The following is a 12,965-nucleotide window of genomic DNA, read 5'->3' on the forward strand; positions in this document are numbered from 1 at the left end:
GCGGATTTCTATTAAAAGATTTTGCATATTGCCTTTATAATGCAGTTTCAATTACAGCAATATTTTGGCGTATTTATAGTGTTGACATGTTTATAGGTGTTTTTTTTTAGCTTCATACTTTATCAAAGTCTTTGCTGTCTTTATTTGTTGCTTTTAGGAACTTTGCAGAAATGTTTTTTTTAATGCTGTTTTTAGAAATTAAAAATATATCAGATGAATGTTTGTCACTTCTCAGCAATAATATTGAAAGATATCAATAAAAGGCAGAATATGCCATGCCAAAGTGCTAAAACATGTATTTTCACACTTTGCTGTTGGCCCACAGTGACGTGATATTCTATCTCTCACTGTGGGTTTGAAGCTCACGCGTTCATTTCCTCACACATGTCGTGTTGTTATAGACTCTGGCGCCATCTAGTGGCATTAAGCAGAAAAGAGTGTTTGAGTAAAGCTGTACAGGTGTGCGGTTACTTTGTATTAAACATTATTTTCTCCTCAAGTTTTTATCTTAATAAAAAAACAAACAGATTCACTGAATGAAGAACAAGCATCTTTAACTCCTCAGTGAACACACCTTAAAGCAGATCATAAGTCTCAGCTGTGATTAAAGCTACCAGTCAAGTCATGAACTTAATATAAAAACTAATAAGAAGTCTCTGATTTTAAAATGCTTTCAGAAGTATTTTATTATGAGTCTTGTTAATCATAGAAGCAAACAGATGTATGACTGCAATAATAAGATGAAAAGAAAAAAAAAACGATTTACAAAATTCAAGGCTGAAACACTGAAATGTGTGTGTGCATCACTTATGTGGCATTAAGTATGAGGTTGAATATAAAATGTTAAAAGAAGCTTTAACAGTGTATAGAGCTAAAAAATCAGGCAATGATCCAAAACTGAGAATTACAATTTCTCATAAAAACCTGTTGCCACTTGCCAGCAAACACTTTTGACTGCATGAATATTGATAAATTACGAGAACAAGTGAAAGACTATTCTCACAACAAACAACAGTTTATTCTTTCAGTATAACTTTTGTAAAAACAAACGTTATTTTCATTTAAATTATGTGTGAACTACTATTTACTTACCAATAATGTTGTGGTAAATTCTTACGACAATAAAAACTTTATCTACACAAACAAATTTTGCTTTAGGCAGAAGTGAGATAAAATAAAAAAATACAAACAGAAGAGAATTGTTCATCCAAACTCTATTTCCACATTTGTAAAGTCACACGGTCCAAATGGAGCGGGTGAGAGTCGACACAGAGATGTTGGTTTCAGAGAGTTAAAGTCGAGATGCAGAGCTTCTCATTTCAAGCATTACAACAGAATCATTCTCATACTCTGTCACCTCGTGGACTGCAGAGCCCTCAGCTTTCTTCAAGTCATTTTTCTTACAAGCAAAGTAGACAAAAATCCCAGTTAATATCAGAAACACCACAGCTGCTCGCAGACCACAATAGAGCAGGGGGAGAGCTGTTCGGAAGAAGAAACAAAAATGAAACGTCAGGGTAAGGCTTTGTTATTGTGGGTCATGCCTGCTGGTGTAATTGATGTATGTGTTGAAAGTAAAGGGCTCTTTGGATGCTTCAATGTCACTCTCCTTACCCTTAGTGTGGCTGGAGGATGTGATCTTAATAGAGGGTTTATTTGACACTGTGATGTCAGGCTCCTTACCCTCAGGTGTTGGTTGAGGACACAGTGTTTCATAAGCTGGAGGAAACCAATTTGATATGTACGTCCCATTGGATAAGGTGCACTGGAGAAATGTGAAGCCTATGGGAAAGAAACAGATCAGCGACTGATAAATGTTGAAATAACAGTTTGGGTCTTGTGTTTTCACTCACCACAGGTCTGCTTTTCTTTTCGGACAACACTGACATCATTTCTGACTGAGCAGACCAGTTCTCCTGACACGTCTTGTTTCACAGTGATATTCTGACTCTCACTATTTCCAGAGAGGAGCTGAGTTTGTGTCAGTGTTCGTCCACCCAGAGTCCATCTGTACTGAGGACTGTCCCCTCCCTCAGAGGAGCATGAGGCCTTCATCTCTCCCTGGGACAGACACTCAGAGACCAGCAGGACAGAGGACACAGGAGCTGAAGGAAACACACTCAGATTCATTTTTATTCACGGAAACAATTTTGTTATATAAAAGTTTCATAAACAGAACAGATAAAGAAACAGATATATGTAGAAGAAGACATAAATGTATATCTAAATTACTGAATACCACAGTGGATTAAAAATACTACTTACCTTGAATGGTCAACTGTAGAGTGCGTTTCTCTTGATTTGTTCCACTGTTATCTTTATCGACTACAAGAGTATATTCACCACCATCATTCCTGCTCAGGTCATTGATCCTAAATGTTCCATTACTTGGACTAAATGAGGAACGGTTCTCTATCAGATTAGACAAAATCGTATTATCCCTCCAACGAAGTATTGTTGTTGTATTAAATATCCACTGGTATCTAAATATTTTTGAGGCGTCGTCCATCAGCCGGAGGACCACAGTTCCTCCAAGAGCTCCATAACATTTAGCTCCATTCTGTCTGCCATCACAGAAGGTCTCAACACCTAGAATTAGAAAATAAGAACTCGTAATAGACACATTAATATCACAATATTGATCATTTAATTCTTAATAAATTGTTAACACTGTTTCAAAGCATATACAAATAGGCTAACAATTATATAAAAAAAAATTGAAATAAGCGTGTTTTTTGCAGACCACACTTATCAAACAGGTTAAACACTTGTTTGTAGACAGGCCTTTGATTTAGTGACAGTCAATGTCCAGCTAACAGAGGTGTTTTGTTTTTATAAACCTTCTCATTGTATTAAGTAAGGCAATCTGAAGTAGTCAGTTTAATCCCCTGATGTTTTCTTTCACAACTAAAAAACTTCATTGTAAATTAAAGACAATCACACCGTTAATCGATCACTAGTACCTTTTTTTATAAGGGGGTATTGATTAAATGTAGGTTGTTTTTGCATGAAAATAGTTAGGTTAAAAATGATGTAACTGCTATGACAAAGCACACTGTCAGACCGTGTTGCATTTTAAACGCTGAAGTGACTCAAGGGGAAGAATATCAGGGGACAATCCACCAAAAAGTGAATATCTAAATGATCAATAAAAATATGATTTGACAATTTGACATATTGTTTGTATAACAACTCAGGTTTATTTTAACTGAACATTTTACCTCTGAATCAAAAGATCATTTAAATGAAAGTTAAAATCATATACAGTTGAGGTTCAAACAGCCAGTCCTAAATTAACTTTATCAATAAAAAAGGTCATTCTTTCACATCAAACATTAGTCTCAAGCTATTCTCTGAGCGGAGATCATCTCTATTCCAAACTTATAAAACCAGCAGATGCACTAAAATGTGAGGCCTCTTTTCCACAGAATATTGAACCTTAAATAAATGTGTTAGCTCACCATGAGAGGTGCCATGGAGCAGCAGCAGCAGCAACAGTCCACAAACAGCGTCCATGTCTCCTCAGTTTTCAGCCTCTGGTGACTCTCTGTCAGCAGCTTCCAGAACAAACTTTTCTACTTCCACTAGAGACAAACAAGCAGATTTTCGCCAAACAGCCTCAAACGTGTCTCTCGAATGATCAGCCTCAGAGAATAATGTGTGAAAACCTTTACAAAGCGTCAACTGCTGTATTAATCGTTACATCGTTAAAGGAAGTTGTGTCAGTTTCACTTCCCCTTTAACCAAACTAAAAGGGTCTTTTGGTGTGATGGACAGCCTGGAAGAGAAGGAAACATTCCTCCTTCGATCCGAAAGAAGATTTGAAACTAACAGCTGATGTTTCTAAGATGTCTGTGTTCAAATATTAACAAGAAATGTATGCTATTTAACAACTGTATAACCTGGTATATCTTGACGTTATAATTCCTCACAAAATAAGGATCTTATACATCTCAATTCAACTCTTAATATGTCATAACAAGTTCAAACTATTCTAATTTGAATATGAGATGTTGGCTCAACCTCTCACACTGCCCCTAACCCTCTTATATTAGCAAGAGAACACTTGAAGAATATTTACAACAAACTGTATTTTCAAAGGGCTTAGACAGGGAGGTATTCAGAAACATTTCAGGTAAACATCAAGGACACTGAAGGTCAAACAGTTTGATTCTTGAAAATATAAAACAATTAGCTAAATGAATCAATCCAGAACACATGAATTGCGGATTTCTATTAAAAGATTTTGCATATTGCCTTTATAATGCAGTTTCAATTACAGCAATATTTTGGCGTATTTATAGTGTTGACATGTTTATAGGTGTTTTTTTTTAGCTTCATACTTTATCAAAGTCTTTGCTGTCTTTATTTGTTGCTTTTAGGAACTTTGCAGAAATGTTTTTTTTAATGCTGTTTTTAGAAATTAAAAATATATCAGATGAATGTTTGTCACTTCTCAGCAATAATATTGAAAGATATCAATAAAAGGCAGAATATGCCATGCCAAAGTGCTAAAACATGTATTTTCACACTTTGCTGTTGGCCCACAGTGACGTGATATTCTATCTCTCACTGTGGGTTTGAAGCTCACGCGTTCATTTCCTCACACATGTCGTGTTGTTATAGACTCTGGCGCCATCTAGTGGCATTAAGCAGACAAGAGTGTTTGAGTAAAGCTGTACAGGTGTGTGGTTACTTTGTATTAAACATTATTTTCTCCTCAAGTTTTTATCTTAATAAAAAAACAAACAGATTCCCTGAATGAAGAACAAGCATCTTTAACTCCTCAGTGAACACACCTTAAAGCAGATCATAAGTCTCAGCTGTGATTAAAGCTACCAGTCAAGTCATGAACTTAATATAAACACTAATAAGAAGTCTCTGATTTTAAAATGCTTTCAGAAGTATTTTATTATGAATCTTGTTAATCATAGAAGCAAACAGATGTATGACTGCAATAATAAGATGAAAAGAAAAAAAAAACGATTTACAAAATTCAAGGCTGAAACACTGAAATGTGTGTGTGCATCACTTTTGTGGCATTAAGTATGAGGTTGAATATAAAATGTTAAAAGAAGCTTTAACAGTGTATAGAGCTAAAAAATCAGGCAATGATCCAAAACTGAGAATTACAATTTCTCATAAAAACCTGTTGCCACTTGCCAGCAAACACTTTTGACTGCATGAATATTGATAAATTACGAGAACAAGTGAAAGACTATTCTCACAACAAACAACAGTTTATTCTTTCAGTATAACTTTTGTAAAAACAAACGTTATTTTCATTTAAATTATGTGTGAACTACTATTTACTTACCAATAATGTTGTGGTAAATTCTTACGACAATAAAAACTTTATCTACACAAACAAATTTTGCTTTAGGCAGAAGTGAGATAAAATAAAAAATACAAACAGAAGAGAATTGTTCATCCAAACTCTATTTCCACATTTGTAAAGTCACACGGTACAAATGGAGCGGGTGAGAGTCGACACAGAGATGTTGGTTTCAGAGAGTTAAAGTCGAGATGCAGAGCTTCTCATTTCAAGCATTACAACAGAATCATTCTCATACTCTGTCACCTCGTGGACTGCAGAGCCCTCAGCTTTCTTCAAGTCATTTTTCTTACAAGCAAAGTAGACAAAAATCCCAGTTAATATCAGAAACACCACAGCTGCTCGCAGACCACAATAGAGCAGGGGGAGAGCTGTTCGGAAGAAGAAACGAAAATGAAGCGTCAGGGTAAGGCTTAGTTATTGTGGGTCATGACTGCTGGTGTAATTGATGTATGTGTTGAAAGTAAAGGGCTCTTTGGATGCTTCAATGTCACTCTCCTTACCCTTAGTGTGGCTGGAGGATGTGATCTTAATAGAGGGTTTATTTGACACTGTGATGTCAGGCTCCTTACCCTCAGGTGTTGGTTGAGGACACAGTGTTTCATAAGCTGGAGGAAACCAATTTGATATGTACGTCCCATTGGATAAGGTGCACTGGAGAAATGTGAAGCCTATGGGAAAGAAACAGATCAGCGACTGATAAATGTTGAAATAACAGTTTGGGTCTTGTGTTTTCACTCACCACAGGTCTGCTTTTCTTTTCGGACAACACTGACATCATTTCTGACTGAGCAGACCAGTTCTCCTGACACGTCTTGTTTCACAGTGATATTCTGACTCTCACTATTTCCAGAGAGGAGCTGAGTTTGTGTCAGTGTTCGTCCACCCAGAGTCCATCTGTACTGAGGACTGTCCCCTCCCTCAGAGGAGCATGAGGCCTTCATCTCTCCCTGGGACAGACACTCAGAGACCAGCAGGACAGAGGACACAGGAGCTGAAGGAAACACACTCAGATTCATTTTTATTCACGGAAACATTTTTATTATATAAAAGTTTCATAAACAGAACAGATAAAGAAACAGATATATGTAGAAGAAGAACATAAATGTATATCTAAATTACTGAATACCACAGTGGATTAAAAATACTACTTACCTTGAATGGTCAACTGTAGAGTGCGTTTCTCTTGATTTGTTCCACTGTTATCTTTATAGACTTCAAGAGTATATTCACCACCATCATTCCTGCTCAGGTCATTGATCCTAAATGTTCCATTACTTGGACTAAATGAGGAACGTTTCTCTATCAGATTAGACAAAATCATATTATTCCTCAAACGAAGTATTGTTGTTGTATTAAATATCCACTGGTAGCTAAATATTTTTGAGGCGTCGTCCATCAGCCGGAGGACCACAGTTCCTCCAAGAGCTCCATAACATTTAGTTCCATTCTGTCTGCCATCACAGAAGGTCTCAACACCTAGAATTAGAAAATAAGAACTCGTAATAGACACATTAATATCACAATATTGATCATTTAATTCTTAATAAATTGTTAACACTGTTTCAAAGCATATACAAATAGGCTAACAATTATATTTAAAAAAATTGAAATAAGCGTGTTTTTTGCAGACCACACTTATCAAACAGGTTAAACACTTGTTTGTAGACAGGCCTTTGATTTAGTGACAGTCAATGTCCAGCTAACAGAGGTGTTTTGTTTTATAAACCTTCTCATTGTATTAAGTAAGGCAATCTGAAGTAGTCAGTTTAATCCCCTGATGTTTTCTTTCACAACTAAAAAACTTCATTGTAAATTAAAGACAATCACACCGTTAATCGATCACTAGTACCTTTTTTTATAAGGGGGTATTGATTAAATGTAGGTTGTTTTTGCATGAAAATAGTTAGGTTAAAAATGATGTAACTGCTATGACAAAGCACACTGTCAGACCGTGTTGCATTTTAAACGCTGAAGTGACTCAAGGGGAAGAATATCAGGGGACAAGCCACCAAAAAGTGAATATCTAAATGATCAATAAAAATATGATTTGACAATTTGACATATTGTTTGTATAACAACTCAGGTTTATTTAACTGAACATTTTACCTCTGAATCAAAAGATCATTTAAATGAAAGTTCAAATCATATACAGTTGAGGTTCAAACAGCCAGTCCTAAGTTAACTTTATCAATAAAAAAGGTCATTCTTTCACATCAAACATTAGTCTCAAGCTACTCTCTGAGCGGAGATCATCTCTATTCCAAACTTATAAAACCAGCAGATGCACTAAAATGTGAGGCCTCTTTTCCACAGAATATTGAACCTTAAATAAATGTGTTAGCTCACCATGAGAGGTGCCATGGAGCAGCAGCAGCAGCAACAGTCCACAAACAGCGTCCATGTCTCCTCAGTTTTCCGCCTCTGGTGACTCTCTGTCAGCAGCTTCCAGAACAAACTTTTCTACTTCCACTAGAGACAAACAAGCAGATTTTCGCCAAACAGCCTCAAACGTGTCTCTCGAATGATCAGCCTCAGAGAATAATGTGTGAAAACCTTTACAAAGTGTCAACTGCTGTCTTAATCGTTACATCGTTAAAGGAAGTTGTGTCAGTTTCACTTCCCCTTTAACCAAACTAAAAGGGTCTTTTGGTGTGATGGACAGCCTGGAAGAGAAGGAAACATTCCTTCTTTGATCCGAAAGAGGATTTGAAACTAACAGCTGATGTTTCTAAGATGTCTGTGTTCAAATATTAACAAGAAATGTATGCTATTTAACAACTGTATAACCTGGTATATCTTGATGTTATAATTCCTCACAAAATAAGGATCTTATACATCTCAATTCAACTCTTAATATGTCATAACAAGTTCAAACTATTCTAATTTGAATATGAGATGTTGGCTCAACCTCTCACACTGCCCCTAACCCTCTTATATTAGCAAGAGAACACTTGAAGAATATTTACAACAAACTGTATTTTCAAAGGGCTTAGACAGGGAGGTATTCAGAAACATTTCAGGTAAACATCAAGGACACTGAAGGTCAAACAGTTTGATTCTTGAAAATATAAAACAATTAGCTAAATGAATCAATCCAGAACACATGAATTGCGGATTTCTATTAAAAGATTTTGCATATTGCCTTTATAATGCAGTTTCAATTACAGCAATATTTTGGCGTATTTATAGTGTTGACATGTTTATAGGTGTTTTTTTTTAGCTTCATACTTCATCAAAGTCTTTGCTGCCTTTATTTGTTGCTTTTAGGAACTTTGCAGAAATGTTTTTTTTAATGCTGTTTTTAGAAATTAAAAATATATCAGATGAATGTTTGTCACTTCTCAGCAATAATAATGAAAGATATCAATAAAAGGCAGAATATGCCATGCCAAAGTGCTAAAACATGTATTTTCACACTTTGCTGTTGGCCCACAGTGACGTGATATTCTATCTCTCACTGTGGGTTTGAAGCTCACGCGTTCATTTCCTCACACATGTCGTGTTGTTATAGACTCTGGCGCCATCTAGTGGCATTAAGCAGAAAAGAGTGTTTGAGTAAAGCTGTACAGGTGTGCGGTTACTTTGTATTAAACATTATTTTCTCCTCAAGTTTTTATCTTCATTCTGTGAACAAACAGATTCCCTGAATGAAGAACAAGCATCTTTAACTCCTCAGTGAACACACCTTAAAGCAGATCATAAGTCTCAGCTGTGATTAAAGCTACCAGTCAAGTCATGAACTTAATATAAAAACTAATAAGAAGTCTCTGATTTTAAAATGCTTTCAGAAGTATTTTATTATGAGTCTTGTTAATCATAGAAGCAAACAGATGTATGACTGCAATAATAAGATGAAAAGAAAAAAAAACGATTTACAAAATTCAAGGCTGAAACACTGAAATGTGTGTGTGCATCACTTATGTGGCATTAAGTATGAGGTTGAATATAAAATGTTAAAAGAAGCTTTAACAGTGTATAAAGCTAAAAAATCAGGCAATGATCCAAAACTGAGAATTACAATTTCTCATAAAACCTGTTGCCACTTGCCAGCAAACACTTTTGACTGCATGAATATTGATAAATTACGAGAACAAGTGAAAGACTATTCTCACAACAAACAACAGTTTATTCTTTCAGTATAACTTTTGTAAAAACAAACGTTATTTTCATTTCAATTATGTGTGAACTACTATTTACTTACCAATAATGTTGTGGTAAATTCTTACTACAATAAAAACTTTATCTACACAAACAAATTTTGCTTTAGGCAGAAGTGAGATAAAATAAAAAATACAAACAGAAGAGAATTGTTCATCCAAACTCTATTTCCACATTTGTAAAGTCACTCGGTCCAAATGGAGCGGGTGAGAGTCGACACAGAGATGTTGGTTTCAGAGAGTTAAAGTCGAGATGCAGAGCTTCTCATTTCAAGCATTACAACAGAATCATTCTCATACTCTGTCACCTCGTGGACTGCAGAGCCCTCAGCTTTCTTCAAGTCATTTTTCTTACAAGCAAAGTAGACAAAAATCCCAGTTAATATCAGAAACACCACAGCTGCTCGCAGACCACAATAGAGCAGGGGGAGAGCTGTTCGGAAGAAGAAACAAAAATGAAACGTCAGGGTAAGGCTTAGTTATTGTGGGTCATGACTGCTGGTGTAATTGATGTATGTGTTGAAAGTAAAGGTCTCTTTGGATGCTTCAATGTCACTCTCCTTACCCTTAGTGTGGCTGGAGGGTGTGATATTAATAGAGGGTTTATTTGACACTGTGATGTCAGGCTCCTTACCCTCAGGTGTTGGTTGAGGACACAGTGTTTCATAAGCTGGAGGAAACCAATTTGATATGTACGTCCCATTGGATAAGGTGCACTGGAGAAATGTGAAGCCTATGGGAAAGAAACAGATCAGCGACTGATAAATGTTGAAATAACAGTTTGGGTCTTGTGTTTTCACTCACCACAGGTCTGCTTTTCTTTTCGGACAACACTGACATCATTTCTGACTGAGCAGACCAGTTCTCCTGACACGTCTTGTTTCACAGTGATATTCTGACTCTCACTATTTCCAGAGAGGAGCTGAGTTTGTGTCAGTGTTCGTCCACCCAGAGTCCATCTGTACTGAGGACTGTCCCCTCCCTCAGAGGAGCATGAGGCCTTCATCTCTCCCTGGGACAGACACTCAGAGACCAGCAGGACAGAGGACACAGGAGCTGAAGGAAACACACTCAGATTCATTTTTATTCACGGAAACAATTTTGTTATATAAAAGTTTCATAAACAGAACAGATAAAGAAACAGATATATGTAGAAGAAGAATATAAATGTATATCTAAATTACTGAATACCACAGTAGATTAAAAATACTACTTACCTTGAATGGTCAACTGTAGAGTGCGTTTCTCTACATTTGTTCCACTGTTATCTTTATAGACTACAAGAGTATATTCACCACCATCATTCCTGCTCAGGTCATTGATCCTAAATGTTCCATTACTTAGACTAAATGAGGAACGTTTCTCTATCAGATTAGACACAATCATATTATTCCTCAAACGAAGTATTGTTGTTGTTGTATTAAATATCCACACTGATCTAAATATTTTTGAGGCGTCGTCCATCAGCCGGAGGACCACAGTTCCTCCAAGAGCTCCATAACATTTAGCTCCATTCTGTCTGCCATCACAGAAGGTCTCAACACCTAGAATTAGAAAATAAGAACTCGTAATAGACACATTAATATCACAATATTGATCATTTAATTCTTAATAAATAAATAACAATAATCGAAAGCATATGCAAATAGGCTAATTATCATACGGAAAAAAAAACTAATATGTGTCCTTTGCCTACAAACCCCCCAATTATGAGGAAAGTCCTTCGTCTTTGCCTGCTCCACTTTTCAGAAAATGTTCTGCCTCTGACCTCTGAGACTTATTTAAACATGTTGAAAAGGAGTATAACATGTGACTTTAAATATCTTTGAGTTGTAATCCATCGGCTGGAGGAAAACAGTTCCTCCCATAACAAATAGCTCCAATTTGTCTGCCATCAGAGGAGGACACATTTATGTGTTAACCTTTCATTAATATCTCATTGAATTTCTACAAAATGAAGTAACATGACAAAGACAATTGACCAAACACAAAGAAACGAAAGGTTTCCTGAAGCAGTATTTTTCTTAAACCAGAGTTTTCAAAACAGGAAGTAGTTCTTATAAACCTTAAGTGAGTTAAATGACTTGGTAATAGGTGACAAACTGACAGGAAATCACTTTGAATTCAAGAAGAGACTATCTCTTGATCCATCTTATCAATTTCCCATCTCTTAGGGGTTCTGGAGTGGGAATTTGTCTCTGGAGATCAAATTCTAAATCAAACAGGCCATTAAGGCACATTGGCAGCAGATGTTGTGAAGCCGAGAATTACGTTTTCTTACAATTGCACCATCACTGACTAATAAGTTAAGCATCACACTCGTAGGTATTATATGTATTAAAATTCAGAATTGTATCAAACTGTGCTTCCTTATAGCCAAAAAATAATATATTGTGGCTGCTTAAAATTCCTCGAGATAACACTTGTTATGAGTTGACGCTATACAAATAAAAATTGATTGACTGATTGATTAAAATCATGAAGCAAACAAATCCATTAGTGTACTCTGAAATAGAACAAGCTCACCATGAGAGACTCTGAACAGAATCACAAACAGTCCAAACACAACCTTCATGTCTCAGATGTCTTCTGAAGGCGATCTGGAGAAGGAAAAGGCTCAGAAAAATTAGCATGTCTTTATATTCATGATATTCATCTGAACTTTTTAAGGGTGGAGCTCGTCAGCATGTTGAGTAAATTGTTGAATCCCCAGAGAAACCATAGACTTGCTGCACAGTAGTTATCTGTTTTCTACTTCCTCCTTTTATGATTTACCCTAATCTGTTCACTTCTGGCTTTTCTTACTTTTAGTTTAGTTTTCTTCTCTTTTTACTACGCAGTACTGAACAACAAATGTTATGGAAATTGATCAACATCTATATGGTTCCTCTTATGAGCTTAAAGGTAAAAGTATGTTCAACACAAGCAGTAAAATGCAGTTCCTCTATTTTATTACAGCTGCAAGCTGTGTCTGTAAAAATGTCATTCTCATCATGTCATTGTTAAGTCTCCAGTGCTTTAACCTGCCTCTCTAAGCCTTTGAGAGATGTTGGGTTTTATGATGAACTGAACTGATGGTTGTTGTATTCTCACCATGAAGTTCTCCATTTCTAAAATAGATTCTAACACAGGATGTCCATGCGAGACGTCGGGTCTTGTTCTCTAAAGATAAACACTTACCTCATATCCTCCTCTACTTTTCTCTCTCGCAGTGGTCATATTTTAGATTCTGTGTTCCTTCACTGGAAACAGTCGAATACAACAACAACAAGAAAAAGCCACGACATTTTGCAGGACTTGCATGAATAAAGTGTAATTTATTTACACTGCCTTTGTGTCATAAAACCTACAAAGAATGATACGTTTTCAGATATAACACTATTTAATGTTGTCTTTTGCAATATTCTTTGCTTTTTTCAGCTTTTCAATGTCTTTGCATTGTGACAGGAAATATTTAAACCATCAGTGAA

General features: G+C 36.0%; 3 protein-coding genes across 6 annotated transcripts; all 3 read right to left on the bottom strand.

Annotated features, from left to right (window-relative positions):
- Window positions 1–668: 668 nt before the first annotated feature.
- LOC136179929 (carcinoembryonic antigen-related cell adhesion molecule 2-like) lies at window positions 669–3,718 on the bottom strand. 2 transcript variants are annotated; one of them, XM_065958612.1, is made up of 5 exons: window positions 3,462–3,718; window positions 2,266–2,589; window positions 1,854–2,105; window positions 1,684–1,782; window positions 669–1,482 (listed from the first exon to the last, which is right to left on the bottom strand). In XM_065958612.1, exons 1-5 carry the CDS (start codon window positions 3,514–3,516, stop codon window positions 1,292–1,294), a joined length of 921 nt encoding a protein of 306 aa, XP_065814684.1. In that variant the 5' UTR covers window positions 3,517–3,718; the 3' UTR covers window positions 669–1,291. The 2 variants fall into 2 exon arrangements, with proteins under 2 accessions (XP_065814684.1, XP_065814683.1); XM_065958611.1 differs by having other exon boundaries at window positions 1,615–1,782.
- Window positions 3,719–4,893: 1,175 nt separating this feature from the next.
- Window positions 4,894–7,936, bottom strand: LOC109992632 (carcinoembryonic antigen-related cell adhesion molecule 2). 2 transcript variants are annotated; one of them, XM_020645323.3, is made up of 5 exons: window positions 7,685–7,936; window positions 6,491–6,814; window positions 6,078–6,329; window positions 5,908–6,006; window positions 4,894–5,706 (listed from the first exon to the last, which is right to left on the bottom strand). In XM_020645323.3, exons 1-5 carry the CDS (start codon window positions 7,737–7,739, stop codon window positions 5,516–5,518), a joined length of 921 nt encoding a protein of 306 aa, XP_020500979.2. In that variant the 5' UTR covers window positions 7,740–7,936; the 3' UTR covers window positions 4,894–5,515. The 2 variants fall into 2 exon arrangements, with proteins under 2 accessions (XP_020500979.2, XP_020500977.2); XM_020645321.3 differs by having other exon boundaries at window positions 5,839–6,006; window positions 7,685–7,935.
- Window positions 7,937–9,117: 1,181 nt separating this feature from the next.
- On the bottom strand, window positions 9,118–12,197 carry LOC109992634 (pregnancy-specific beta-1-glycoprotein 6). Of its 2 annotated transcripts, none has more exons than XM_065959076.1 (5): window positions 12,022–12,197; window positions 10,713–11,039; window positions 10,300–10,551; window positions 10,061–10,228; window positions 9,118–9,928 (listed from the first exon to the last, which is right to left on the bottom strand). In XM_065959076.1, the coding sequence occupies exons 1-5, from the start codon at window positions 12,068–12,070 to the stop codon at window positions 9,738–9,740; spliced, it is 987 nt and encodes a 328-aa protein (XP_065815148.1). In that variant the 5' UTR covers window positions 12,071–12,197; the 3' UTR covers window positions 9,118–9,737. The 2 variants fall into 2 exon arrangements, with proteins under 2 accessions (XP_065815148.1, XP_020500981.2); XM_020645325.3 differs by having other exon boundaries at window positions 10,130–10,228; window positions 12,022–12,195.
- Window positions 12,198–12,965: the final 768 nt, after the last annotated feature.

The sequence above is a fragment of the Labrus bergylta genome, chromosome 9 (genome assembly GCF_963930695.1).
Source record: "Labrus bergylta chromosome 9, fLabBer1.1, whole genome shotgun sequence".
Taxonomy (NCBI): Eukaryota; Metazoa; Chordata; class Actinopteri; order Labriformes; family Labridae; genus Labrus; species Labrus bergylta.

Excerpts from the sequence above, each read along its gene's own strand:
- LOC136179929 (XM_065958611.1), bottom strand. The coding sequence starts at position 3,516 with ATGGACGCTGTTTGTGGACTGTTGCTGCTGCTGCTGCTCCATGGCACC. Across the intron at positions 2,106-2,265 it reads TCTACAGTTGACCATTCAAG|CTCCTGTGTCCTCTGTCCTG; the intron begins GTAAGTAGTATT and ends TGTTTCCTTCAG. Across the intron at positions 1,783-1,853 it reads AAAAGAAAAGCAGACCTGTG|GCTTCACATTTCTCCAGTGC; the intron begins GTGAGTGAAAAC and ends TCTTTCCCATAG.
- LOC109992632 (XM_020645321.3), bottom strand. The coding sequence starts at position 7,739 with ATGGACGCTGTTTGTGGACTGTTGCTGCTGCTGCTGCTCCATGGCACC. Across the intron at positions 6,007-6,077 it reads AAAAGAAAAGCAGACCTGTG|GCTTCACATTTCTCCAGTGC; the intron begins GTGAGTGAAAAC and ends TCTTTCCCATAG. Across the intron at positions 5,707-5,838 it reads ATCCTCCAGCCACACTAAGG|CTCTCCCCCTGCTCTATTGT; the intron begins GTAAGGAGAGTG and ends TCTTCCGAACAG.
- LOC109992634 (XM_065959076.1), bottom strand. The coding sequence starts at position 12,070 with ATGAAGGTTGTGTTTGGACTGTTTGTGATTCTGTTCAGAGTCTCTCAT. Across the intron at positions 10,552-10,712 it reads TCTACAGTTGACCATTCAAG|CTCCTGTGTCCTCTGTCCTG; the intron begins GTAAGTAGTATT and ends TGTTTCCTTCAG. Across the intron at positions 10,229-10,299 it reads AAAAGAAAAGCAGACCTGTG|GCTTCACATTTCTCCAGTGC; the intron begins GTGAGTGAAAAC and ends TCTTTCCCATAG.